We start from the raw sequence: 25726 nt of genomic DNA on the forward strand, positions 1-25726 counted from the left end.
CTATCAAATTTCAAGGTCCAAAGTCCTTGTGCCAAAAGGACAAATTGAATGTAGGCAGTATTTTTGGAGAGGCATGGAAATGGATGGCTGTTTTGCCACTCTCCCAGTGCAACGCAGTGGGGCCAAAAACAACATACTCTCCACCACATCCGTGAAACCTTTGAGGAAAGTTCAAGAACATTAGGTGTGCAGGGAGTCCAGTGATTGTCAGTTACTCACTTTTCCTCCATTACGGTGCAGTGTGCCTGTAGGATGCAGAGGATTTCCGGGTATGATGCATGTGTGTTCTGTGGGATGCAGATGATCGCTGGGTGTACTATGGAACTTGTCGGAACTGTTGGTTTGTGGGCTTCAAAACAATGATATGTGCAATGAGGGGGAAAAGGTCATCAAAGTTCCTTTATATTATGTATCAGATATCGACCAGACTTAACCTGAAGGAGTGTAGAGTGCATGAAAGAGAAATTAAGTTGACTGGGTTGCTTAGTGAAATAGCTTGTTTGTTATTGTAATGCAGGAACAAAACTGGATCATCTATCTCAGACAGTTTTCAATGCCAGCTCAAGAGATGGATCAGTTGTAGGAATTGACTCAGAGCTACATTTTAAGCATGAAAGTCAAGGCCCACAATCTAAAGATTAGGACTGTTTGCCTGAGGATCTCTTTTCAGTGTTAGTGATTAATGTCCCTGGGGTAACTTTCCTGTTGTCAAGTTTTGTGAGGAGCAGATCAAGGGGTCAAGGAGTTTCTTCATGACTTCGGGGTTCTGTTTCATTTTCTGGCCACATTATTTTGCTTCAAAACGATATAAGGTTGGCTATACGATTAGAATCTTAACCAAAGTGGCATTCTTTTGGACTATGCCTTTGGTTTCATCCTCTAATTTGGATTAAGACAACCATTCTTTACACAAATTGATCGCTGGCCATCTGCTCTAGAAGCCGTTTGTGACTTACAGCAGGGAAACATGGATGCTCTCTCATACACCTAAAGTTATAGACAGTTTACTTTGGAAACCAATTGGATGCAGAGAGCCCAATAGTCATTGTCCCTTAGTGGACCCCAATGATATTAAGAATGAACTAGTAAGAGATGATAATTGGGCAACCTTTCAAGGACTGATTGACTTGGTCTTGCAGATGGATGACCAGGCAAAAAGGAAAAGAAGAGAAATGCTGAATATACTGAAATGTTGAGATGTACTTTTAACTTGGATTGTGCCACAAATGCTAGTTGTGGGAGGGATTCATTACTTTTCAGAGACATTACATGTTATAGAAATATATGATACCATGGACTATATGCGTCAGTTCAGATTTATGAAAATACAACCTTGCTCTGTGGATGTGTTTTTGCTGTATTCGTACTCAATGGGTAGTTTCTGGATTAGTTTGTGTGAATCAGACCCACTACTTTGAGAGGGGAAGAGCAGAATCTTTATGGAGAGCAAAAACAACATTACAGGTTTTTCCAAGTTAGAAAGTCTGACCTGGTCACAACCTGAGAGATTTCCTGATTTCCTCCTGAACCTTCTCAGGCGTTAAATACAAATCATTACACCTGCCCTCTGATCTCGGTCTAACTGTTATTTGGCTGGGTTTGGCAGTGAAGCCCTTCCTTATTCTATACAGACAAAGGACATACAAAACATTTGTCCATAACCCAAGAGGTAGGAAGGCGATGGTACACAGAGTCTCACCCCCCAGCTAAGGAGGACTTCACAGCCATGAGGATGATAGTGTCCTAAAGGGGCTAGAGAGTGAATCCATGCCAAGGGTTTGGGCTCTGACATGGCAAAGAAGGGAAAGGGTGTTACCCCCTCAAACCTTGGCACTAGGCACCACTGTAAGAGCTGAAATCTGCTCCTGGTGGTCCCCTTATTACTGTGCTTCTGCACGCAAGGAATAAACATTACTAGTGACCTTAAGGGCAATGCCCGTTTGTACTGCCCCCAAACTAGGACTAGACAGAGATATGAGACTAGGCAGGCTGCAGGAGACTGTGGGGGAGGGGCTCAATAAACCCCATCCCACAGAAGAGGCAGAGAGAGAAGGAGAAGGAGAGAGAGAGAGAGAGAGAGATATATATATACATATATATATGTATATATATATACATATATATATATATATATATATATATATATATATATATAGAGAGAGAGAGAGAGAGAGAGCGAGAGAGAGAGCGAGAGAGAGACAGAGAGAGAGCGGGAAGGAGAGACAGAGAGAGAGGGAACCCATTTCTGAACCTCCTTCCTTGTATGTGCGGTTGCAGCACTCTTCAAATAGGTACTATGCTTGAACTTGATAGACTCTTTTGTAGAGTACAGGTCCCCCACTGAAGGCAGTAGCACAGCCCTCATCTGGCCCTAGGAGAGCTGTGTGTTGATGGTCAATGTTAGATAGGAAAGGAGTATACAAGCACCCTCCTTCTCACATCGAAGTGGGCAGGGGACACATTATCCTACATCCTAAGTGAAAGCTATTCTCTCAGTTAAATGGTCCTTTCTTGCACCCCTACATTACTTGTGCGCTGTTGTGAGCTTACTGCTCTCAGTTCCCATGCAGTTGAAGTTCAAGGCACTGACTTCTCCCTTCCCTGCACACTGAAACTACCCCAAGAGGGGGGCAAGACAGGAGCTTGTAGCCTTCAGCCAATACTTGATCTAACCTCTACCTCACTCTACACCTCTCATCTCCCACCTCGGACCCAGCACATCCCCGCTCAAATCTAACACCCCCACTCCACAAGGATCTCCCACCTCATCTATCCACCTTGTCTACCACACAACACCAGTCCCTCTCCTCCACTTCCCATCATTCTTTCATTAGGCCTCTGGAATGCATACTTCCTCTGCAACAAGTCTTCCCACATCACTGAGCATGTCGACACTTATAACTCTCAATGTTCACTTCTTGCTATCACAGAAACTTGGCTCTTCCTATTTGACTAGGCTGCAGTGGCAGCACTCCACACAAACTGGATGGAGGTGTGGGATTCTTTATCAATAAGGCACTCACCACTACCTCTCTTCCCCTTCTGACATCACATTTTGACAATGCAACTATTCAATTCCTCCTTCCTACTCCTCCCACTTTTTGGCTATCTATCAACCCCCTCGTCCACTGAACACCTTCTTACCGGAACCTTCAACTTGAGTCACTTCCCACTAGCATCCCCCTTGTCATGCTGGGAGGATTTTAACATTCTAAGCCTTGCATGGCAATCCCTCTCAAACGTTACTCTCTCGTATCTGACCACACCACTTAGTCCCTCCATGATCAGCCTGCACACTCTGATGTGAACTGTGATGAATCCAAAGAAGTCATCACGGATTCCCCGGTGGTGACCTCCTCCCATGTGGACAGGGGATGGCAGCCGCTCCCTGATCCTGAGCGTGTAGGGGTGAACATATGAGGGAGGCTGGTAAGATGTTATGACTTCATTGGATAAGACACAGTATCCCCCCTTCCTCATGAGGAAGACCATCTGACACCCAATAACTTAATGGCCTATTGTCAGCTAACAGTTACACCTTCTAGAGGAAGTTAAGTAATCTCTTCTCTACACTACTTTTGTTAGGGCCCCAACTTTGACCAAAAACACCCACAACTTAAACATAACACCTTTTGTTTCTGATGAACCCTTATTTGAAATCTCTAAGAAAAAACATTTAGGAGTTAACTCACACATAGCACCTTTTGTTTCTGATGTGCCTTTATGTGAAATCCCTCAGAAAAAAACATCTCAGAGTTAAAAGTCCAATGACATCCATGCACTCCAACTCCCATAGCCACCCAGGTACTGAGACGACAAGGAGGATGAGGGAGTTTGTGCAAAGTGAGAAGATCTCGAAGTACAGCATGCAGGCTAGTTGTTTTTCTAAATCTTCAGTGCGCTGGGCATTTAAAGATGGCAACCACACTATGGGATTGAGCAGTGCAGGAGTGGATGTTAAACCCCACACTGAGGCTCATGAACGCAAAGCACACATAAAGGCTTGTTGTAACATAGAAGGCCACCGGAACAGAAGGAAAGAAGACAAGTGTGAGCAAGAAGGGTCGTGGAGACGCTGGGAGCCGCACAGAAGCTCCTGGATGTCAGACCGTTCAAAGAGACAGCGCTCTTCAGTCCGGGCAGAAAAGGAAAGTCACTGAAGAGCCACGCAGGGTGCTGGAAGAACATCATCACACTCCACAGTGGAAAACGGGCGAAGGAACCACACTGCAAACACACGTAGAGAATCAGAGATGCTGGAAGAGACCAGCAATTCTGCCCAAAGCAGTTGGGAACACCAGGGTGTTCCGACAAGCGCACCAACAAATGTTTGAATGGTACTTAATTGCTTGAAGTTTGTTTGAATGCAGTCAAGGCAAAGTACAAATTCAACACCCAATAAGAATAATGTTTGAAATTTGACAAGACAAAGATGTACGAAGAATGTTTGAATGCAGACAATGCAAAGTACAAAGGAAACCCCCAATCCAGCGCAGATGCATGATATGCCAGTGTGGGGGAGAAGTTTGAACAAGTGTTACCATAGATAGATCTACCAAGCACCTCACAGTATATGCTACTTTGGTATAGCCAAAGAACTATAAAACGCATAAGAGGTCCTGGCAGATGAGTATATCAGGCTGCTTAAATTGTGTAAGGATTACTGGCAGGGGAGTATACAAGGTGATCTGAAGAAAGATAAAGAAGTCCTGGCAGGCGAGTACACCAGGCAATTGAAACGGAACACAGATTCCTGGCAGGGAGGTATACCAGGAAATCTGCAAAGTTACAAGAAGTTCTACAGCAACACTGTTACAGAACTTATTGCTTAAATAATCAATATCTAACTCTATTAACAATGCATATTGCACTGCTCTACTAGCAGACAGCCCGGTGCACAATGCACATCACACACACCACTCCACACCCGCAAGCAATCAACCTGTCCCTCCAACTAGGAAATCTCTAGCACATGAAACCATCTGCTCCAGTGACCTCCATAGCAGCCCTACCGAAAAGGCATCAGCATTGATTTGCGCACGAGTAAGCAGTCGCTCCCTAATTGCCCATACCCTAGACATCTATGAGCTTCTCAAGTCGTGCAACCTGGACGCCATGGCCATCTCTGAATTTTGGCTTCATGAGGCTTCCGGCCCAGCCCTATCCTTAGCTGTCTCTCCAGTTCACATAATTTAACGGAATGACAGACTCAATGCTAGAGGAGGAGGGGTTGCTCTATTAGCAAAATACTCCCTCCCCATAAGGCCTTTTGATACCTCCTTAAAAGGAGAATGGGGGCATCCTCTCACTTAAACTGACCACCTCACCCACCAGAACTATCTCAATCCACATTATCTACCGCCCACCGGCCCAATCTTAACCTTTGAAGAAAACCTTCTCCACATCATAGGAGACAATATTAAGGCTTCATCTCAAGTCGTCATCCTCGGCGCCCTTAAATTTAGGCCTCAATGATCCCCCTGACCTCTAGGCCGCCTCAATCTCCAACTCCCTGAAGGCCCTAAGCTTTAGGCATCGCATGAGTGAGCCAACCCGCGCTAAGGGCTGTATGCTGGACTGGATTGTTGATCTCAATTGGCAGATCACCATTGATTCCAATGTCCCCTGCCCATGGTCAGACCACCACATCATTGCCTTCACCATTCAACATCCTAAGAAGACCAAAACCGCTACCCTAAGATTACCTATATCACTAATCCGCAGCTCACGTAAGCTCACTAAAGACTGTATCCTGCCCCTGTTGGCTTCGCGAAAACTGCAGCCTCCATACTTGAATGATCCAAACCTTCTGGCAGACCTCTACACTATAACCCTAGCATCCGCAGTAGAACCTGCTGCCTCACTAGCTCGACTAAGAGCCAAACTTGTCAGAAATATTAACTCCGGGCACATCCCTGACCTACGAAAACTCGTGAGATAAAAAAAGACTAGCAGAATCTTGCTGGAAAAAAAACCTCCAAATTGGAAAAAAACGTGTCCAAATTAGAGTTTTTCAAGGCATCGAAAAACATACAAATGAACCATCATCTCTGCTAAATCTACCACCTTTAACTCCAGAACAGCCAATGCAAAACCAGACACGAGGGAAATCATTATTCTAAGAAAGCTTGAATCCCCCACCACCACACCGTTTTCCATCACCAAGGACGAAGCTTGGTGCAGCAATATCCAAAGTGCCTTGCTCAACAAAATTGACATGCTACACAAAATAATAAGCTCCAAACTAACCACTCTGCAGCCCCACCCATGCCCCACTGCCACTGCCTCTACTCAAACCTATGCACAGTTTTCTTTCCATGCAGTCTCAGAGATGGAAGTCCTATCTACACTAAAACCTTCCAGGTGCGAAGGCAATGTATGCCCAGCCACCATCATCAAGGACTGCTCCGAAGCCCTAGCACCCCTCATCACCACCTTCATCAATGTCTCCTTCACCACAAGCATCGTGCCCTCCAGCCTCAAGGAAGCCTGGGTTCTCCTGCTTCTAAAGGAAAACACCATAGGCTCCCAATATCCTACAAATCCAGCACTACCTGGAAACAAACCATATACTAGGAATGTCAAGTCCACTTTCCGCCCAGGTTATGGTACAGAATCAGCCCTTTTGGACCTAAAAACCAGATGGATGAGTTCAGAGTTAAGGGGAAGCCTGCCCTTCTCCTCCTTCTTGATCTGTTGGCAGCGTTCGACTTGGTAGACCACAAAAGTATCTGTCATCACCTCACCACTTCAGCTAACTTCTCCACTGAAGCCACAGCTTGGATTACCTCCTTTCTAGAGGGGAGAGTCATGAGAGTGTTTGCTGACAACGCCGGTGCCCCACCAGCAGCTATCCCTTGCGGGGTACCACAAGGCTCATGCATATCCCCTATACTCTACAATATTTTCACCAGACCCACCTTTGACATCCTTGACACCTTCTGCACAGGCTACACCAACTATGCCAACGACACACACATTCTCCTCCCCTTCTCTGGTAACGACATAGAAGACTCAAACACCCTTGATGACGCCTACACAACAATCCAGGCCTGGATGGCACCCAACCACCTCTGCCTTAATGGGGATAAGACAGATCTTGCTGGTAGGGCCTCCTGCAGTGCCCAATAAGTTCAATCCCCAATACACAGCCTTAAAAATTGACGCCATCATATCCCCATTGCCACGTCAGTGAAGACTCTAGGTGTCCACCTAAACACCACCCTCTTAATGACCCGAAAAGTGAATGCAATCTCCTCATCTGCTGCCTACAAGACCAAATTGATAAATGCTTGTAGACCCGTGCTATCATCTGACAGCTGCTTAGCCATTGCACAGCCAGTCATTGGCTCCAGGCTTGACTACTGCAATGTCCTATTTGTCGGCACCTTGTCGCAAAACATACTAAAGCTTCAAATTATGCTCCGAGCAGCATTTCACATTCCCAAACGGGAACACATCCCTGCCGCCAGGAGTGCAGTATCTTGGATGCCAATCCGCAAATGGATCATCTTCAAAACCCTGTCCATTACTCACAGATGCCTGTCCAACACTGCCCACCTTTACCTACCCCAAAAAATCCCAATAGTTCACTCATCAAGACCAACCAGAACCCGTTATGCACATCACCTCCGCCAGCCCAAAGTCAAGTTTCCCAGCCATTGCAGCCAAACAATGGAACTCCCTTCCTCCTACGCCGAGAGCTGAACTCTCATACTGGCATTCCGGAGATCCCTCAAAACCTATGTTTTTTCTGCTTTAGCTGCTTGAACTGTTTTGATGCAACCTTGTATTTTTGGTCTCTTCTGCAAGTAACTGGTTACTGTAACAGCACCTTGATGCCTACGGCTTGCTGTGTGCTTTATAAATTCAATTAATTAATTAATTAAACAAGATAAAAGATGTCCTGGCAGGCGAGTATGCCAGGCAATTGAAATTGAACAAAGATTCCTGGCTCGGAAGAATATCAGGCAATCTGCAAAGTTTCAAGATGTTATGCAGAAGTCTGTTACAAAACTTTATTGCTTAAACACGCATTTTGTGAGTCCAGAGAAGGCCCAAAGGAACTGTTATTTAAAGAGGCATTTTTAAAGAATCCAGAGGAAGGGGATCACCATGTGGATCCAAGGATCTTTGCCTTGGAAAACATTATTCGTTGGAGATTTTCTTATTCTTTGAAAAGTTTTGTAAACATCAAGTCAAAAGACATTTCCTTGCACCCTTTGTTGTTTTGTTTGTAGTGTGAGGGTCAGGATAGGACGTATTGGACACAAGGACGGCTTAACAGTTACTGACATCCTGACACAAACAGATCCCTACTTTTGCTTTCTAGGTGGGGAAATTCCTCTTTAGAATAGGGCTAGAAGTTACTTTCCCAACCTATTTTCATTTAATAAATGTCCATGTTTGAAACATGAATACCTTGTGTTTGGCTCTCATTTCTGACCCCTCTCAGAACAGGCTTGATATTGCCTTCCTCTCTGCTTTGTTCTCCTCCTTTGACACTTCCCGTGGTATTAAGCCATCACTCAATTCAACGTCTTGGCCTCTCCATGCTCTACTCCTCTTCTTCCCTCTTCCAGGCCTAAGAGAACATTCAGGCAGGATTGTCTTGCCCCTTACCTTGATGGTGAGAGGACCACTCTCCTGTCTCTCTCCCATAGTCATGCCTCTTTCATTGACCATGATTTTTCTGACTTTCATTTTGCACTCATGACTCTTTGACCAACACTATCCTGCAGGCATATTTGCACCTTCCTGCCCTCGTCCTCAGCCTCAGATTACCTCTTAGCTCTAGATCTACAAGACAAACATATGGCGTGACCTATGATGCTAGTGGAAATCCCAGACCCCCACCCTCCTGCTAGCCTTAAAGAAATCCCTTGCTTCTCGCTGCTCTGCACTGGACTCTTCCAAATCCTCCCAATACACAAACCTAAACTCCTTCCATCACAAACACCCCCAGAAATGTTCATCTACCGTCCAAACTTTGCTTACACTTCCAAATCAAAGATCCATTGCTCCCCCCTCTCTGCTAATGATGTTGCTCACTACTTTTCCTCTGAAGTCTCAATACATTTGTGACACTCTCATATCCTCCTCTTGTTCCCTCCTTTAACCTTCGTCTGTCCACAAGCTCGTCCCCTTTCCCCTTTTACTCTCAACTACTTCTCCCCTGGATCTCCAACTGTGCAAGTCTGTCTGTTTTATGTGGGATAGAGAGTGAATAAAGAAAGTAGAATCATGAGGATGGCCAAGTCAAGAGTGTGGCCATGCTTGGGAGGGGGTCCAGAAGTTCTTGCCTGAAATTCATTAGTACCAAAGAACAAGTTACTTACCAACTGGTAAAGTTCTTTCGACTGGATGTTCCTCCAACGTATTCCACATCTTTGACATGTAATGTCCACAGCTGTGTACTTTTTCGGCAGAGGGCGTCCTGCGTCGATGGCGTCAGTTCGGTGTCCCTCGAAGGCTTCCATTGAGGGCGACGTCACTGGATGTTATAAATAGGACGCACTGCGCCCGTAGCCCCAGTTTATGTTTTTTCCTCCATAACGTGTGACATGCACATCTCCACTGCCTGCTTGACTGCACATAGCCTTGTGTAAACGTAAGCTGCAATAGCATAGGAAATTCTCTAGAGGGGCAGGCTGGGAGGGCGATGTGGAATACGTTGGAGAAACATCCAGTCGAAAGAACGTTACCAGTTGGTAAGTAACTTGTTCTTCGAATGGATTGTGTCCTCCAATGTATTCCACATCTTTGACAGACTCCCAAAGCAGTACCAGAAAATGAATTTAGAATATCCAATCAGATGGCAGTATAAAGAACCGACTTACCAAAGGCCATATCTTGACCATGGAGTGTAACAAGGGAGTAATGTTTGACAAAGGTGTGGATAGAAGCCCATGTGGCTGCGTCACAAATATTCCTAATAGGAACTCCCCGCTGCAGGGCTGCGGAAGTAGCCACGCCCCTAGTGGAATGAGCTTGCAACTCTTCCGGTGGGTCCTTGCCCGCCAATCGGTAACATTCAGCAATGGTGAGGATAATCCAACTATAAATAGTCTGTTTGGTAACATCCTGGCCCAATCGGTGTCCAGCATATCCCACAAAGAGTTGATTGTCCACTGTGACCCTGGACATCCTAGAAATATAAAAGCTCAGAGCTCTCCTAAGGTCCAACCTATGGAGTCGCTCCTCTTCCTTACCAGGATGAGGAGGAGGAGGATAGAAAGACGGAAGAGCCACTTTCTGGCTTAAATGAAATTCAGATACTACCTTAGGTAGAAAGGAAGGACGTACCCTCAGTAGAACCCTATCCTTGTGGAACTCAGTAAAGGGCGGCTTAGATGAAAGTGCCTGCAATTCACTCTCTCTGCGCGAGCGGATGTAACCGCAACCAAGAACACCGTTTCAAATGGAGCTCCCATCAGGAATTTCAAGACCAAATTCAGACCCCAAACCGGCACCTGGAACAGGCACGGTGGGAACACATTAGTGAGACATTTAAGAAATTGGGAAATCAAAGGAATCTTAAAATAAGAACAATCTTCAGACGTGCGCTTGAAGATAAACAGCGCCACCAGGTGACCTTTAATGGTACCTACTTGAAGGCCCCTGTGGGCCAAAGAAAGCAAGAAAGATAGAACCATGGGACTGGAACACTGGAAAGGATCAACATTTTGTCCACTGCACCAGTCGCAAAACTTACGCCAAAGGTACAGGGATTTGGTTGCTGGCCGCCTGGCCGAAAGCAATACCTCCATCACGTCATCCGGGAGGTCACAATCCTTATACCTCAACCTTTCAGATACCAAGCGTGAAGGTTGAGAGTCTTGACCTCTGGATGGAGAACCCAACCCACCTCGCGCAAGAGCAAATCCTCTCGGTAGGGAAGACGGCTTGGAGGGCAGATGGACATTTCTAGAAGGTCCAGGTACCACGCTCTCCTGGCCCAATCTGGAGCAATGAGGATCATGTAGGATCCGAACCACTGCAACCTCCTTAACACTTGAGGAATGACAGGGACTGGAGGAAACGCGTACAGAAGTGGGAATGACCAATCCACTACGAAGGCGTCTCCTAAGGCTCCTCTCGGAGGAAATTCCCTTGAGTAGAATATCTTGCATTTCCGGGTTGGCACTGGTCACGAAGAGATCCACTTGCAGGGTTCCCCAAAGGGCGAAGATCTCCAGAAGGACTTCCTGAGCAAACTCCCACTCATGAGAGACTGTACTCTGCCTGCTCAGAGCGTCCGCCGACGCATTCTCCTCTTCGGCCAGATGAACTGCAGAGAGTGATATTCCTTGCTGGATTGCCCAGGACCAGAGCTGCATCGCCTCGCTGCACAACGGGAGTGACCCTACCCCCCTTTTTGTTGAGGTAATGCATGGCCACTGTATTGTCTGTCATGATCAGGACATACTTCCCCCACGCAGATGGCAGAAAAGCCTTCAGGGACAGCCTGATGTCCCTCAGCTCTAACAGGTTGATGTGGAGTTTGGACTCTGACGGAGAGCAATGACCGCCGGCGGTCAAATCTTCGGCATGAGCCCCCCATCCTGTGCGGGAAGCGTCCGTCACTACTGTCACCTCAGTCCACAATTTCCAAAACGGCTCCCTCTTCATCAGGTTCCCTTCATTGGCCCACCACAGCAGATCCTCTGAGACCGAGAATGAAATCTGAGCGGGATCCGACATTTTGCCTGAGAATTGTGACCACTGCATCTTGAGGACCCATTGCAGGGATCTCATCCTCAGTCTGGCCTTTGGCACCAGAAAAATGCAGGATGCCATGAGGCTGAGCAACCTTAAAGCCGGGAGACTCTAGGCATGTTGAAACTTCTCCACCATCTGCACAATGTGATGAGCCCTCACCTTGGGAGGCGAGCACTTCCCCAAGGATGTGTCCAACACAGCCCCGATGTACTGGAGCTGTTGGGAAGGTGTCAGATGCGACTTCTTGAAATTGAGGGAGAAGCCCAGCTTTTGGAGGGAGAAGCAGGTGACACTGAGATGATCCATCGCTTGGTCGGAGAACGCGTATGGATCAGCCAGTCATCCAGGTGGGGGTAGACATCAATCCCCCCTCGCCTGAGGTACGCTGCCACCACCACCATTCGCTTGGTGAAGAACTTCGGAGGTGGTCAATCCGAACAGCAGCATCCAAAACAAAGTGGAAGTCACCAGCCGCAAACCTCAGGTACTTTCGTGCTTTGGATGAATCAACACATGAAAGTAAGCATCCTGTAGGTCCAGATGCCTCTAGACCTACAGGATGCTTACTTTCAATCAACCAATCCTGAAGTCGAAGGGCCTGGAGGACCTGAGAAAGAGTAACCATCTTGAACTTGTTCTTCCTGAGAAGTTTGTTCAACCAACGCAAGTCCAAGATGGGTCTCAATCCCCCGTCTTTCTTTGGAATCAAAAAATATGGGGAATATCATCCCTTGTTCCTCTCCGCTACAGGCACCAGTTCTATAGCGCCTTTCTCCAGCAGGGTCAAGATTTCCTGCACAGGGAGGGGATCTGGAAGCTTCAAAGAGAGATTCCCCGGTGGATTGTCGTGAGGCTGCTTTAGGAAGGGAAGGCAGTAGCCGTGGGCTATTGGATCCAGAACCCATGCATCCGAAGAAATGGCTCGCATTCTTCGAGATGCTGAGATAGTTTGCCCCCAATCGTCGAACAATGGAACCTAGTCTCATGATTGTTTTGGGGTGGCTGCGGCAGCGCCTGAAGGCAAAGAGGCAGCTGCACGAGTGGCTTTCACACCCCTATTTCCCCGACCACCATGGGTACTTCTACACTGACCTCTTTGACTGGCAGCTCCTCTCATCCTACTAAAGGAGGAGTAGTAACGAAAATAACCTCCCCTCCACTGCTCTCCCCTAGGACGAAAAGGCAGAGGTTGACGCCGCACAGCTGCGCTCAAAGATTTTGCAGCAGCTTTTGAGGTCTGCAACCTCTCAGGGCTCTCGTCAGCCTTGCTGCTAAACAAATGCGCACCATCAAAGGGCATGTTCAAAAGATGGGCTTGCACATCCGGAGCAAAACCGACTTCCACAAGCACGTAAATCTGCATACAACAGTGCTTGCAGCCATGGACAGGCTAACACTGCCGGCCGTGTCCAATCCCGACTGAAGGGATTCACACATGGCATCCTTGCCATCTTGCACGAGAGCAAGGAACCCATCCCTTTCTTCCCCTTCGGGAATATGCTCAGCTGCAAGAGAAACACAATTCCACAGAGTGTGTGAAAATCTTGCTAAGGCACAAGTGGAGTTGGTTGACTTTAGCGCCATACTCCCCGCAGAAACCACCTTGTGTGCCCAACCGTCAAAGCGTTTGTCCCAATCAGGAGGGATGGTAGGGTACGCCGCCTGCCTCAAGGTGGCCGTAACCACCTGAACCACCAAACTCTCGGAGTAGGGCGAGATGAAAGGTAGCTGGGGTCGCTACCGGAAGGGCAGTATTTTTTTGTTAACAATTTGTTAACTGCCGGAAGAGATTCCGGTGTCTGCCAAGCAGCCGCCACCCTTTTTTGAAAGATCAAATAAAAAGGTAACACCCGGTCAGAGGACGGACCTTGATCCAAAATATCCATTACGTCATCCTGAACAAAAGCTTCTGGAGGACTAGACCAACCAAGATACTCAGTGACCCTAGCCATTAGTCACCTGTAGGACGACTGAACATGAGCCCCAGGCTCAGGCCTGCCAAACTCTACCTCAGGAGAAGTGTCCAAGACACTGGCATCATGAAGAGATTGCCGTAACTTTCCAATTGACTATCCCCGGAAAAGACAGGAGCCACATCAGGCTCAAAATCTAAATCTGACCTCTCCTCATCCTCATAGATGTCATCCAGAGGGAGGAAAACCTCCTGCCTCTGGACAGATGAGGGTCTGGAATCCTTAACAGGCCTCACAGACTTGGAAGTAGCCTTCCTTGGAGGATCCACAGTACCAGGGATCTCCATCGTCAAATTCCAGCCAAAAGGCCCGAAAGCGTTGAGGGCACCGATGGCTTCGAAGTCAAGGGCACTGACGGCTTCGACATCCGTATTCGACGGACACAAGCCCTTATCCAGTTTCTGCGGTCTCGCTGGGAACGAGGACCGAGACCTGGAAGCACGTCTCTTGCAATCATCCTTACCCTTGTCTGTACGAGATTTCGAAGGTTCCCGATGAGAATCGCGCAGAGGACCCGAGCCCGAAGGCGCACGAGCCACAGATCAAGACCGTTTCTTGCCTGCTTCTTCCGAATGCGCCAACGGAACTGTGCCCTGGGATTGGAAAATCGCCAGCATCTGCTCCCTGAAGGCTGCCTATTCCTCCGGAGTCGAGGACTTAGTCGGACAAGCCACTTTCCTTGCGGTGACATCCTCCGAGTAGGACGGTGAAGGCAACCAGTGATGGCGCTTCCTGGAATGCCGAGACGAGGAGGACGAATGGCAGGAACCACTCCGGGACCGAGATCCCCAGGACTCCTTCCGACGCAGAGAGTCACCCTTTGAAACGTCAGTGGACATCCCCTTCGAAGTTTTACGAGACTTACTGGGTTTAGAACCCCTACCTACCTGGAGCTTCCCCTTACGCTCCCGCAAGGCCTTAGCAGTCAGCTACTGGCATTTGGAACAGTCATTGGTGTCCTGACTCTCGCCCAGGCACCACAAACAAATGTAATGCAGGTCCGTAATCGACATCTTAGACTTGCTGTACCGGCAAGTCTTAAAGCCAGACCGCGGAGTCGGAGGGGTCAAAGAATAAGACATATTTACGAGGAATACGCACGGTGCGCCGAGTCTCCAATGCAAACACGTTTGCAGAAAAAATGGAACTGAGGCTACGGGCGCCGTGCGTCCTATTTATAAAATCCGGTGACGTTGCCCTCGATGGAAGCCTTCAAGGGACATTGACCCAATGCCATTGACGCAGGACACCCTCTGCCGAAAAAGTTTCTGAAGTACACAGCTGTGGACATTACATGTCAAAGATGTTAAATACGTTGGAGGACACAATCCATTCAAAAGAATGTTTAGGTCAAGCTTTGGTTTTGGCCATCAAGTTTGCATTAACTATGACCTCTGGAATTCGATCATCAATGCCACATCATTGAGTGAGAAAGAACAAGCAGTGACAAGGGGCTCCATTACGAGTCCAGCAGTAACGCTGCCGGTGCTACTGGCAGGTTGCTGCCTCGTAAGATTTTACCAGCGGCTGTAAAATGCAATTCCCATAGAGTCCCAAGTGCATTGGAGCATTGTTGTATTGAATGAAATGTCCTAAGTGGTGAAGGGGTAAGAATAGGATCATAAACCAGGCACAGCGACTGGAGGAGATTAAAAAATGTTTAACATTGGGAGCCTGAGGCCACTATTTATATATTAAAACATTAAATAGAGTAGTCTGAGGGTGGAATGGAGAGGTGGGTTGGGCGGTTAGTTTGAATAATAGGTTGGAGGAGTTGGGATGCGCCTTCCATTGCTTTTGAGCCTTGTTTTAAAGAGTGCCACTGATGAGAGGGCTTTGAGGGCCAGGGAAGAGCATTCACATGGAGTGGGGAAAGTTGGGAAAAGAAGTGAAAGCAGGAAGAGAAACAGAGGTAGGTGATTGATAGGTTGTGAAGAGTCGATAATCAAAGAGTTTGAGAGGGAGAGTATAATGAGATGGATTCAGTTAGGTAGTGGGGGACAAGACCATGGATGAATTTATAGATGAATAGCAGAAATTTAAACAGAGATCTATTTTCCAGGGATAGCCATTCAGTGTAGTGATGGTAGGTATAGATGGGGTATCTGAGTAGGTTGAAAAAAGCACATATAGCAAAGTTGAGGACTTTGCTGAGGGGAGCAAAAGAGTACATGGGTACACCAAGAAGTATAAGAGAGTTGGGGTAGAAACGCTAGTGGGTGCGCACTGGCTAGGTAATATTTGTACAGTAATATAGAAAGTCAAGACTGCAGCACCACGCATAACCCGGAAGCCGACCAAAGGCTTCAAGAGGCATATAATAGGCTTTTGTTTGCAGCCGACATGTGTTTTGACCAAAGGTCGTCCTGAAGGCAATGCTTGGTACGTTTCAAAATTTTAGGTTGGTGTGTTCAATTCCTCAAACCAGCAATATATAGATGGGAAAGAGAATATTTGTCTGTCTATCACGGTTATTTCTATATTTGCCTCATTAGGTGGGAACTTCTATCTCTGGCAGGTGCCTTGTGCCTCGTCCATTTTGCTCGCACCTGCAACAGACGAACAGATATTCTCTTTCCCATCTAATTATTGACTGTTTGAGGAATTGAGAACACCAACCTTGAATTTTGAAACGTAGCAAGCGTTGCCTTGAAGACGACCATTGGTCGAAACACGTGTCAGCTGCAAACGAAAAGCCATTTTGTCAATTCATACACGCGAGACAACAGTGAACTCACTCTTTTGTCTGCAAAGAGCCTCATTACGGCTTCTTTTCTATTTACATCTCCCGCACAGATTCAACTGGGAACAACTAGAGGGTGTATGGACTCGACCAGCCCCTAGAAAATAATTAGCTTTTTGTGCCTAGGCAAACGCCGCCAGCAGCTATGAGGACTTTCCAGTTTTCCTCCTTTAAGATGAGCTGAATCCAGGCAAGTTTTACCCGGTCAGTTCACTTTAATAAATCTTAATAAAGCCGCTATTGCAAATATCAGATGCGAGTTAGGGCTGCAATCTCTGCTAGCTGCAGTTGACAAGAACGCAATGCAAATCTATAGAAAAATCATCATGCCGGAAACCCTTCCATTATTCAAATTGATAGCAGAAGAGCTTGCAACTGGCCATCTTAACATCTAAAAAAAATGATCCCAAAAACAAAAAGCAAAATTAGATGATACAGCCTGCACAGAAGACAAATTGATCGGAAATCCCCAGAGAATAAAACGAAAAATGGATCTCATGGATTGGATTAATACAGTTGACAAGGCCCAAGCAAACAAACTGTCCGTGCATTTGCCTCCAACTTTTAATCGACTAAAAGTACCACTGCCATACTGTTCGAAATTTCCGGAAAAAAAAATAATGCGGACACTCTTGAGAGCTTGTCTAAATTTAATACCAACACTTGAAATTCTTAACATCAGACTACAGTCATCGACTATAGAATGCAGATTATGTAAATCAGTAAAGGAACCGGAAAACCTGAAGCACCTGCTACTACATTGCGATGCACTATGTCAAGAAAGAAGCGCCTATTTTTCGCCTCTTGGGATGACGACCTCAGTCTTAGACGAAGACATCTGGTGGAATAGACTAATGTTGGGTGAAAAGACAAAATGGTCTATTGTGACATCAAAACTTCTGACAATTGCATTTGATAAAGTGAAGGAAAGTCCAACATAAAAGAGGGAAGAAAGTAAGTAACAAATAGAATAATCATGTTCTCCTTCTCTTCATTTTTCATCACTTTCTCATCACCATCTCCTCTTTTAGTGCGTTTACTTCTAACTATATGAAGATAAATTCCCAATTCCACAATTCACAACATTCGTCTTTGTAAAAATCACAAGTTGATTATATGCAATAAAAAAAAATAAAAAAAAATAAATCTTAATAAATCTTGTTGAATGCTAGACCTCACACAAACAGTACTGGTTCAGTCACTAATAACACATAGTTTCTGCACATTTCTCCTTACCTTTCATTAACTATCTGCAGGGATGCCCTATAGGTCTATGAATACACATAAACCAGGAAGCTGAAACACCAGATGGATTCCCCCACGACGGGTGATGTTTTGTTCCGGTCCACTGCCGCTCCACAGGGAACCAGCATCCATTTCTAGGTTTTTAGCACTCCCCTCACGGTAAGAATCATAGCATGTCTAAGTGGGGTCCCTTTAATTGCCCGAAACCCCAATTGTAGCTATATTCTTCTTTATTGGTTTATTCTTGTCTTCTTTTCATGTGTCACCACCTATACACAGCCCACGCAAATATTCACTCAGACCCGCTTTCTCTTCACAGGGTCCTCTAATTCTGCTCTGACGAAGGTGGCTTCACTTGTTAATACCTGCCACCGAAACGCAACAACAGCAAGGGGAAACTGGTGGTTTTTCTTGATACAACCTAAACAAGTAATTGTACTCCACCTTAGCCCACTTGTTCACAACCGTTGTACTCCCCTGCTCGGGTAGGCAGACCCAATGGGGGTTCCTCCTTAAAAAACAGAATGGACATTGCCATTTTTGTGAATGGAAACAAAAAAGTCCCTGAGTTATAAACAAAGAACTCTAAAATTCTTCTTGCTTAGTTCTTCACATTATTACAAGACGGAAAAATTGGTGTTGAATATCACATTGCTGAATGGAAACTACAACCATTTGTGTCTACGCAAAATGTTAAGAGTATAACTTTGTGATAACATTTCTTTATCACTTTGCCTCAATTTAGTTGCAAACAACTGTCTGATAAAGCAGGTTTTATGAAACTTCTCCTCTATCCTTCCTTTTATTTTATGTGGACAACTTGGAGCCATTCACACTACATCCACACTAGGTTTTGTCTACCTATGAATCTAAACTTTTTCTTGTTTAAGTGTGTCCATCTCGCTTTGTCTATAGAGATTCAAACCTTGAAAACATGATGAATGGATTTTGTGTCTTTTTTCCTCTCTCCGTTCAAAATTGAGATTGATTAAGATTTAGTTTTTTTCTTTCGGATCACCTTGATGTGTGTGCTCCTTGGTTTTATGTTGATTAATTAATTAGTGTACAAATTATTTTTGATATAGAACAATAATTATTTTCTATTTTTGCAGGCTGTGTCGAGGTGGTTTATTGGCGCAGACGATTTATTTATATTGGGATTTGGTGTTGTCCAAACCCACAGGTATATAGTTTGCAAATATTGCATTCCTTTTTTTATTGACCTGTCTATCAGTAGAGTGTTTGGCCCGGAATCCAGATTGACGAGGGTCAGCAAGGGAGTGTTCCTCAAGATAGCAGACACGAGTGAAAATGAGCACTAACATTAATAAAGAAGTTTCAAAAACATCTCCATAATTGGAGAAGGAACTGACAGACAACAGAGACCCAATTTGCAAGGAAAAAGAGTGATTAGTGAAATATTCCAACGCCTAGAACCTATTAAAGTGTAATTGTATTCTTTTATTTCCTCATAGCAGGGCACTGGAATGAAGCATGCACTAATTTAAATGTGTGAAAAACTGACAGCTGGATGAAAATTACTAAAAACACCCCTTACATGGATAATAGGAAACCACAACTTCATAATCTTTTATTTAATCTTCTTATAAGTATGACATGGCCTTCTTGGAAAGGACATGCTATAGGCCCAGATGGAGTTCATTACACCATGTTGTGCTTATGGATAATGGTTCATCCCTTCCAACAGCAAGATAACCAAACCACCACACAAATCTGATTTCAATTAAAGTATATTAATATATTGTTGCAGTCCTACCTCGTTTGCAAGTTATGTTCCCGTAGCTGCAAATGCTGTAAAGAGAAATAAAGAAAATGTCAGAACATGATTTGGAACGTTTTGTCTTATATGCAGTTGTGGTTAAGACTTCACAAAGCACTGTCACCTAGGGCCTAGGACAATGTTTTTACAATATATCTGATAGCCTTAATGTGCCTCCTATGCTTTCTGTGTTGTGCTCTGTAGAACGGCCATGGATGTGCTCAGTTCAGTAGAGAGTCAGCCTCAGCTGCAGGAGAATGGGTGCTTTGTGAGTTGTTGGGTGGGAAGAAACAGGACCAACGAGTAGGGATGAAGGCCGGGTGTTTGGAGAGTGGGACACAAGGATCAGCTAGAGGATATGGGCTCAGCTAATTACTAGAGAGGGCATCATGGCACATGGCACCATCATGCCAGGGATCCTGGTGAAGGGCGAGCAGAAGGTCAGCAAGGTGAACAGCTAAATAGGTGATGATTTAGGAGCCTTTTTTGCAATGATATCTCCAAAATCCCAGATCATATGGCAGGTATTGTCATTATACAGCCTGCATTTCCATCATGTGCCTAGTTAATAAAAGTTTGACAGGTATTCCAATCACATAGCTATTTGCATATGCTGTATGCTAGGTACTGGAGTCATAGCCCCATGTACTATCACCATATGTCAACTACTGCTGTCATTTGCCCAGGTACAACTTTCCTTGGACAGGAACTGCATCATATGGTAGGAACACACGCAGTGGGCTAGGATTCACATTTAGCTAGATAATAACTTACTTCGCTTTATTTCAACAACATTTGTCATAAAAGCATGATTATACAATATCATAACAAATCAAACAGATACAAATACACAACTAAAAATATTCAAAAATAACATTATGGAAAACGCAATCAATATAAAAATGACATAAGGCTAAACAACATGCCATGTCATTATCATGATATCATCAACTTATGCTAAGTGTTCGTCTCATATAAAATTCCCTTGATTTCAGTAATACACCTTTCTCTTCATTTCCAATCTTGGGCTAAGTATTGAGTTACTTCAAATACCATGTCAATAGGCATGGCTCTCTCTCAAAGCCTTTCTGTGTCATGAACCATGGACATAGCCCCTTCTGGTCTTCCTGGTCCTGGTCCAGACGGAGAGTGTGCTCCTTGATACTTTCAACATGGCCGTGCCCAGTGCCGTGTTCCGTACTAGCCTGTACGTCGGACACGGCACGTTCTATAAATGGGCCACGCCCCTGCGCCTCCGCGCGTCTCAACGCTATCTCTAGGTAGTGTCTCGATGTGTGTGTGCTGCTCGGCGTTACCCTTCCAAATTCCTGGCCAACTCCCTTATTCTTTCTTCCCTTTTCCCCTGTTTCCAGTATCTCTTACCTTTCTTCGATCCTCTTCCTGGACGTCCTGGAACACGCGACTTCCTGGAACTTTGAACGCTCGCGCTGGAGTCAGACTCGACTCGCGCGCACTTATAGAAGTCCCGGTCCAGCCGGGAGAAGGAGTCCTCCGCGGAACGCCACAAGAAGAGAACTCAGGTGAGCTGGGGGGAAACCTTTCACATTCTGCAGTATGGAGGTCTCTTACATCATGATTTTTTAGACAATGTTTCAGATTTCTTGGCCTGAATGTTGCATAGTGTGAGCATATAAACAGGAAGTGTTGGACAGTTTCTTTGAAAAACCGGTCAAAAATGACACATTTGAAAAGAGTTAACTTTCCAGGTACTGGTCAATGTTGCCAGTGGTAAAATATCCATTCTGTGTTTTTTTTTTAAAGTGTGTGAGTTGTTAATCTCATTTGAATATAATTCATACTGGCCTATGTCTTTTCTGCACAGGTAAAATATAGTGTGGCTACTAAGTCTACAAATATTCACAGTCTCCTATACCATCAAATCAGCTAAATGCTTTTTTAACAATGCCTTTGAGGGTATATTCGTCTGATTTGGCAGAGTGAACCATGTGGCACACTCCCAGGGCTAGGGGAATGGCCTTTACATGTCTTAACCATGTAACAGAGCCACTATTTGGAAGGTTTAGTATGTCCAGCAAGGCCTCCTTATGTTTAACTAGAGTTGTATTCAACCAGAGCCGTAGCCAGAAAAACAGAGCGTTCACTTTCAGTAATTTGTCTATGGTCTGACAATTGAGTTTGAGATGAATAATTAAGTTTGGATCTGATTTTGGCAAGCACAGGACAACGATTCTCACATTTTTGAAAGAGCGAGATATGGGAATACCCGCATAAATTCAGTTCAATCACAAGCAACCTTCAATGAGTTTTCCCTTGATCTCAATATTCATCTTTTTGTTACCACTTCTCTTTGTTGAGCATCTCATTACTTTTGTTTTCTTGATATTGAGATCTAATCCCATTTGTGAGCAACAGGACAAGAACTTCTCCATTTGTTTCTTCAGATAACTTATTGTTTTAGAGACAAGGCTGTGTCATCTGCAAACAACAAAATGGGGATCCTCTCAAAATTAAGCGCTGGAGTATCATTATCTAGGTTCAGTATATCACAAGCAATTTCAATAATATAAATACAAAAAAGGGTTGGTGCTAATACATAGCCCTGTCTTTGTCCCTTTTATAAAAAAAAGTGTTGTAGTTTCCTCCCCTAAACCTCATCTGACTGTTGCAGTGTTGGCAGTCTACAGCCAAAAAATGGCTGATGTAAATACGAGAGGAATATTTTGTCTCATGAGGGAGTGCAGTAATTCCAATTTAGGGACCCCGTCAAACGCTATCTTTAAATCAACAAATGCAATATACACATTCTGGTTTTTTTTTACACTACATACTTCTGAATGAATAAGAAATGGCCTAAAACCCTGATCAAAATATGCCCCTTTGAGAGCCTGCTTCTAAGTTCATTATGTCTTATTTTCGACACACTTCTCTAGTCGTGTCAGCAACAATTTCTCCAATATTTTCCCTGTGATATCTAACAGGGAGGTAGGTCAATCATTTTTAGGTTTATCTGTGCCTCTCTTCTTGTTTATCGGGACTATAGTTGCCGATTTCCAGGATCCGGGAATTTTACCCTATGAGCAAATTACATTGAAGGAATTTGTGAAATATGAGACCCATATCTCTGGTTCATCTTTAAGCAACTCAACGGGAATGCCATCCAGGCCCAGAGCCTTCTCTGATCTATGTGAATGCATCTCGGCCCTGATTTCATTTTGTGTGAACACCAATGGTTCAGCCACTTCTGCACTCAGGACTGGCACAAAAGCCTCCTATTATACTGATACAAAGGCTGCTCTCTGTTTCTTATAAAATCTCGGAAAGTGCTTAAACCATTCATTCTCTGGGATGCAAGCCTCAAATCTGTACCAGTCTGAATTATTTTCCAGAAAGATGTCGTATTCCTGTTTTCAACTTCTTCCAACAAGATGTACCATTTCTTCCTTGATTCTGTTTTCTTTGATTTTATCAACTTTTTATAATTATATCTAGCCACTCGTAGTTTTTCTGTTGAACACAGTCCAGGAATTTTGATTAATTTTACTATTGCGATCTTTGCCTCCCTGCAATCACTGTCAAACCAACTCTCCTTCTTTATCACCTTTCTTGATATCGCCTTTGGTGATTTGGTGAAATATGGCCCAATAGACTGCAGTGCCTGATCAAAAATTGAGCAAATGCCTCCTTGGTTTCCTGAGGCCCGGTTAACCTATGTTGCCTCAAAGTTCAGGACAAACTGCTCATATAGCATGGGTATAGTCTGCCCAGAGTCTATATGGTCGCATCTAATCCTCTTTCTTTGGCCGTGACATGTCACTACACTAGCGATCCTGTCCTTGGTGCGTGCGTCGAACCAGAATTACGGTCCAATAACAAATGCAGATGATTGATATCACTTTCTTTTCTATCTACAGCTTCAAACCGTATAACTTTCAACCAGTCTTCGTGTTTAATGAGAATATAGTCAATTGTAGTCATTGTAATTGTAATCATCATTTATATAGCACCTTTACCATTAGTGTAGTCTCAAAATATGTGTGGGTGAAAGGCCCTCAGTGACCAACGTCCAGTTATGGGAACATTCTCAAAGCCTCCCAATATGTGTGCATTCGGTACAGATTAGGGATTAGATTTTGTATTTTGTATTTTATTATGTTTACATAGCGCTTTACGCCAAAGCGCTTTACATTATAACTTCAAGAACACATTGAAGAGCAAACAGTAGAAGCAAAATACAAAACATGAATCAAACCAGTAAAATGGTAAGTAGAACAATTTGCCTATGAAGATAAACGAGAGGGGGGTGAAGAAGGGGAAGGAAGAGAGAGACAGGAAGAGAAATAGAATGAAGATGCGAGAGGAGGGGAGGAAACATACGAGGAAATGGAGCAGGAAGAGAACGGTAAGAAGGGGAGGGAATGAGGGAAGAAAGAGGAAGGTGAAAGGAGGTGATAGGAGTACTAGGGTGGGGAGTGGAGAAGAAGAGATTTCAAGGAAGTACGGAAGGGGGAATAGGTGGGGATGGAGCAGAGTTCCAGTGTAGGGGGCAAGGAGCTGAAAGGAACAGAAATGAGAGGAGGCACATGGGGGCAGGGAACAGAGAGTAGGAAGAGAGCGGCAGATCGGAGAGAGCGGGAGGGAGTGTAGAATGAAAGAAGAGAGGAGAGATATGGGGGAGCAAGATCGTGAAGAGATTTAAAGATAAGACAGAGGAAGTGAAATTTAAGTTGGGAGTGAAAGGAGAACCAGCCAAGGTAAGAAAGCGAAGAGGAGATGGAGCCGTGAGGAGGGAGAAGATAGAGGGTACGGATGGCAGAGTGGTAGAGAGATTTGAGGGGGGCAAGATGGGAAGCAGGGAGTCCAAAGAGGAGAGAAGAACAGTAGAAAATACGAGAGAAGATGAGGGAGGATAGTGGCATGGAAGGTGAGAGCAGAGAGGACTTTGCCAATATTTAAAAGGTGGTAGCGACATGCGCGAGAGGTAAGAGAAATATGGTAGGTAAAGGAGAGGGAGGAGTCAAAGTAAATACCTAGATTACGAGCATGGGCAGAAAAAGGAAGATTAGAGGGGGGGATGAATGAAATGAGGGGGAGAGGGAGGAGGAAGAGTCTTGGAGGGGGAGAATAAGACTTTAGTCTTATCGGTGTTGAGAAAGAGAAAGTGGGATGACATCTAGTTTTTAATGGCAGTAAGACAGGAAGAGAGATTCAGGTGGCAGTCAGGAGTGAAGGAAGAGAAGGAAAGGAACAGCTGGGTGTTATCAGTGTAGAAATGGTGAGAAAGTTCAAAGGAGGAGTTAACAGGGGCGAGAAGGGAGGTGTAAAGAGAGAACAAGAAAGTGCCAAGAACAGAGCCTTGGGGTACACTAGTCCAAGGGAAGAGTAGAGGAGGTACGACCGCCCCAGGAGACAGCAAAAGAGTGGTAGGAAAGGTAAGAGGAGAGCCAGTTGAGGACAGAACCTTTGAAACCAAAAGTATCAAAGGCAGCAGAGCAGTCAAGAGTCGAGGAGGATGAGGACTGAGGATTGCTAAGAGTAGCAAGCAGTGAGGAGGGAGTTGAGAACATAAGTGAGAGTGGTCTCAGAAGAGTGTTTAGGGCGGAAGCCAGATTGAGAGGGGGGAAGAAGAGAAAGGTTAGCAACAAAAGCAGAGAGCTGAGAATAGACTAAGTGTTTGTGTCATTTAGAGAAGAATGGAAGAAGTGAGAGTGAACGGAAGTTGGATGCAACATGGGGGTTAGCAGAAGGTTTCTTCAAAATAGGGATGATAGTAGCGTGGTTGAAGGCGGAAGGGAAGGTAGCAGAGGAGAGACAGATATTGAAGAAGGAGGTTAAGTAAGGAATGAGAAGAGGGTAAATCTTTCGGAATAAGGAGGGTGGGGAGTGGATCAGAAGGGGCAGCAGTAGGATGAGATTGATGGGCTGGCTAGGCTCCAGTAAGCAACCCAAGATCTCAGGCATGTGTGTGGGTGCTGCAGGAAGGTCACAAGTGTGTGTGAATGCAAAACACTAGTTGTTTGTCATAGGTTGTTGATGTATCCAATGTCAGAGGTGTTGAGGCAGGTCTGGTGTAAGTAGGCTTAAAAACGTTTAGTGTCCAGCTAGACAGGAATTGTCTTAGGTCGTAGCTGCATTCTAATGTGTGTGGATAAGTAGCCGTACCTGCTGCAGATGTCCACCAAAGTGGTGCATTTATGTGTACCTAGAGCTCAGCTGGAGCATGTCTTTGATGCCGCTGTGTCAGATCACCTATGGGGAAAAAAACAGCTACCCTTGTAGATTCTA

The 25726-nt window shown here is 45.1% G+C and overlaps 1 protein-coding gene across 1 annotated transcript in view; it reads right to left on the reverse strand.

Moving 5' to 3' along the window:
- LOC138505078 (mucin-5B-like) overlaps nt 1-25726 on the reverse strand; it is a 2064041-nt gene that overhangs the window by 1579782 nt on the left and 458533 nt on the right. The window contains exon 14 of the mRNA XM_069625397.1: nt 19460-19494. Coding sequence (XP_069481498.1) covers nt 19460-19494 — 35 coding nt within the window. The remainder of the gene's footprint in view (nt 1-19459; nt 19495-25726) is intronic.

This window comes from Ambystoma mexicanum, chromosome 11 (genome assembly GCF_040938575.1).
Source record: "Ambystoma mexicanum isolate Mex_15411 chromosome 11, UKY_AmexF1_1, whole genome shotgun sequence".
NCBI lineage: Eukaryota > Metazoa > Chordata > Amphibia > Caudata > Ambystomatidae > Ambystoma > Ambystoma mexicanum.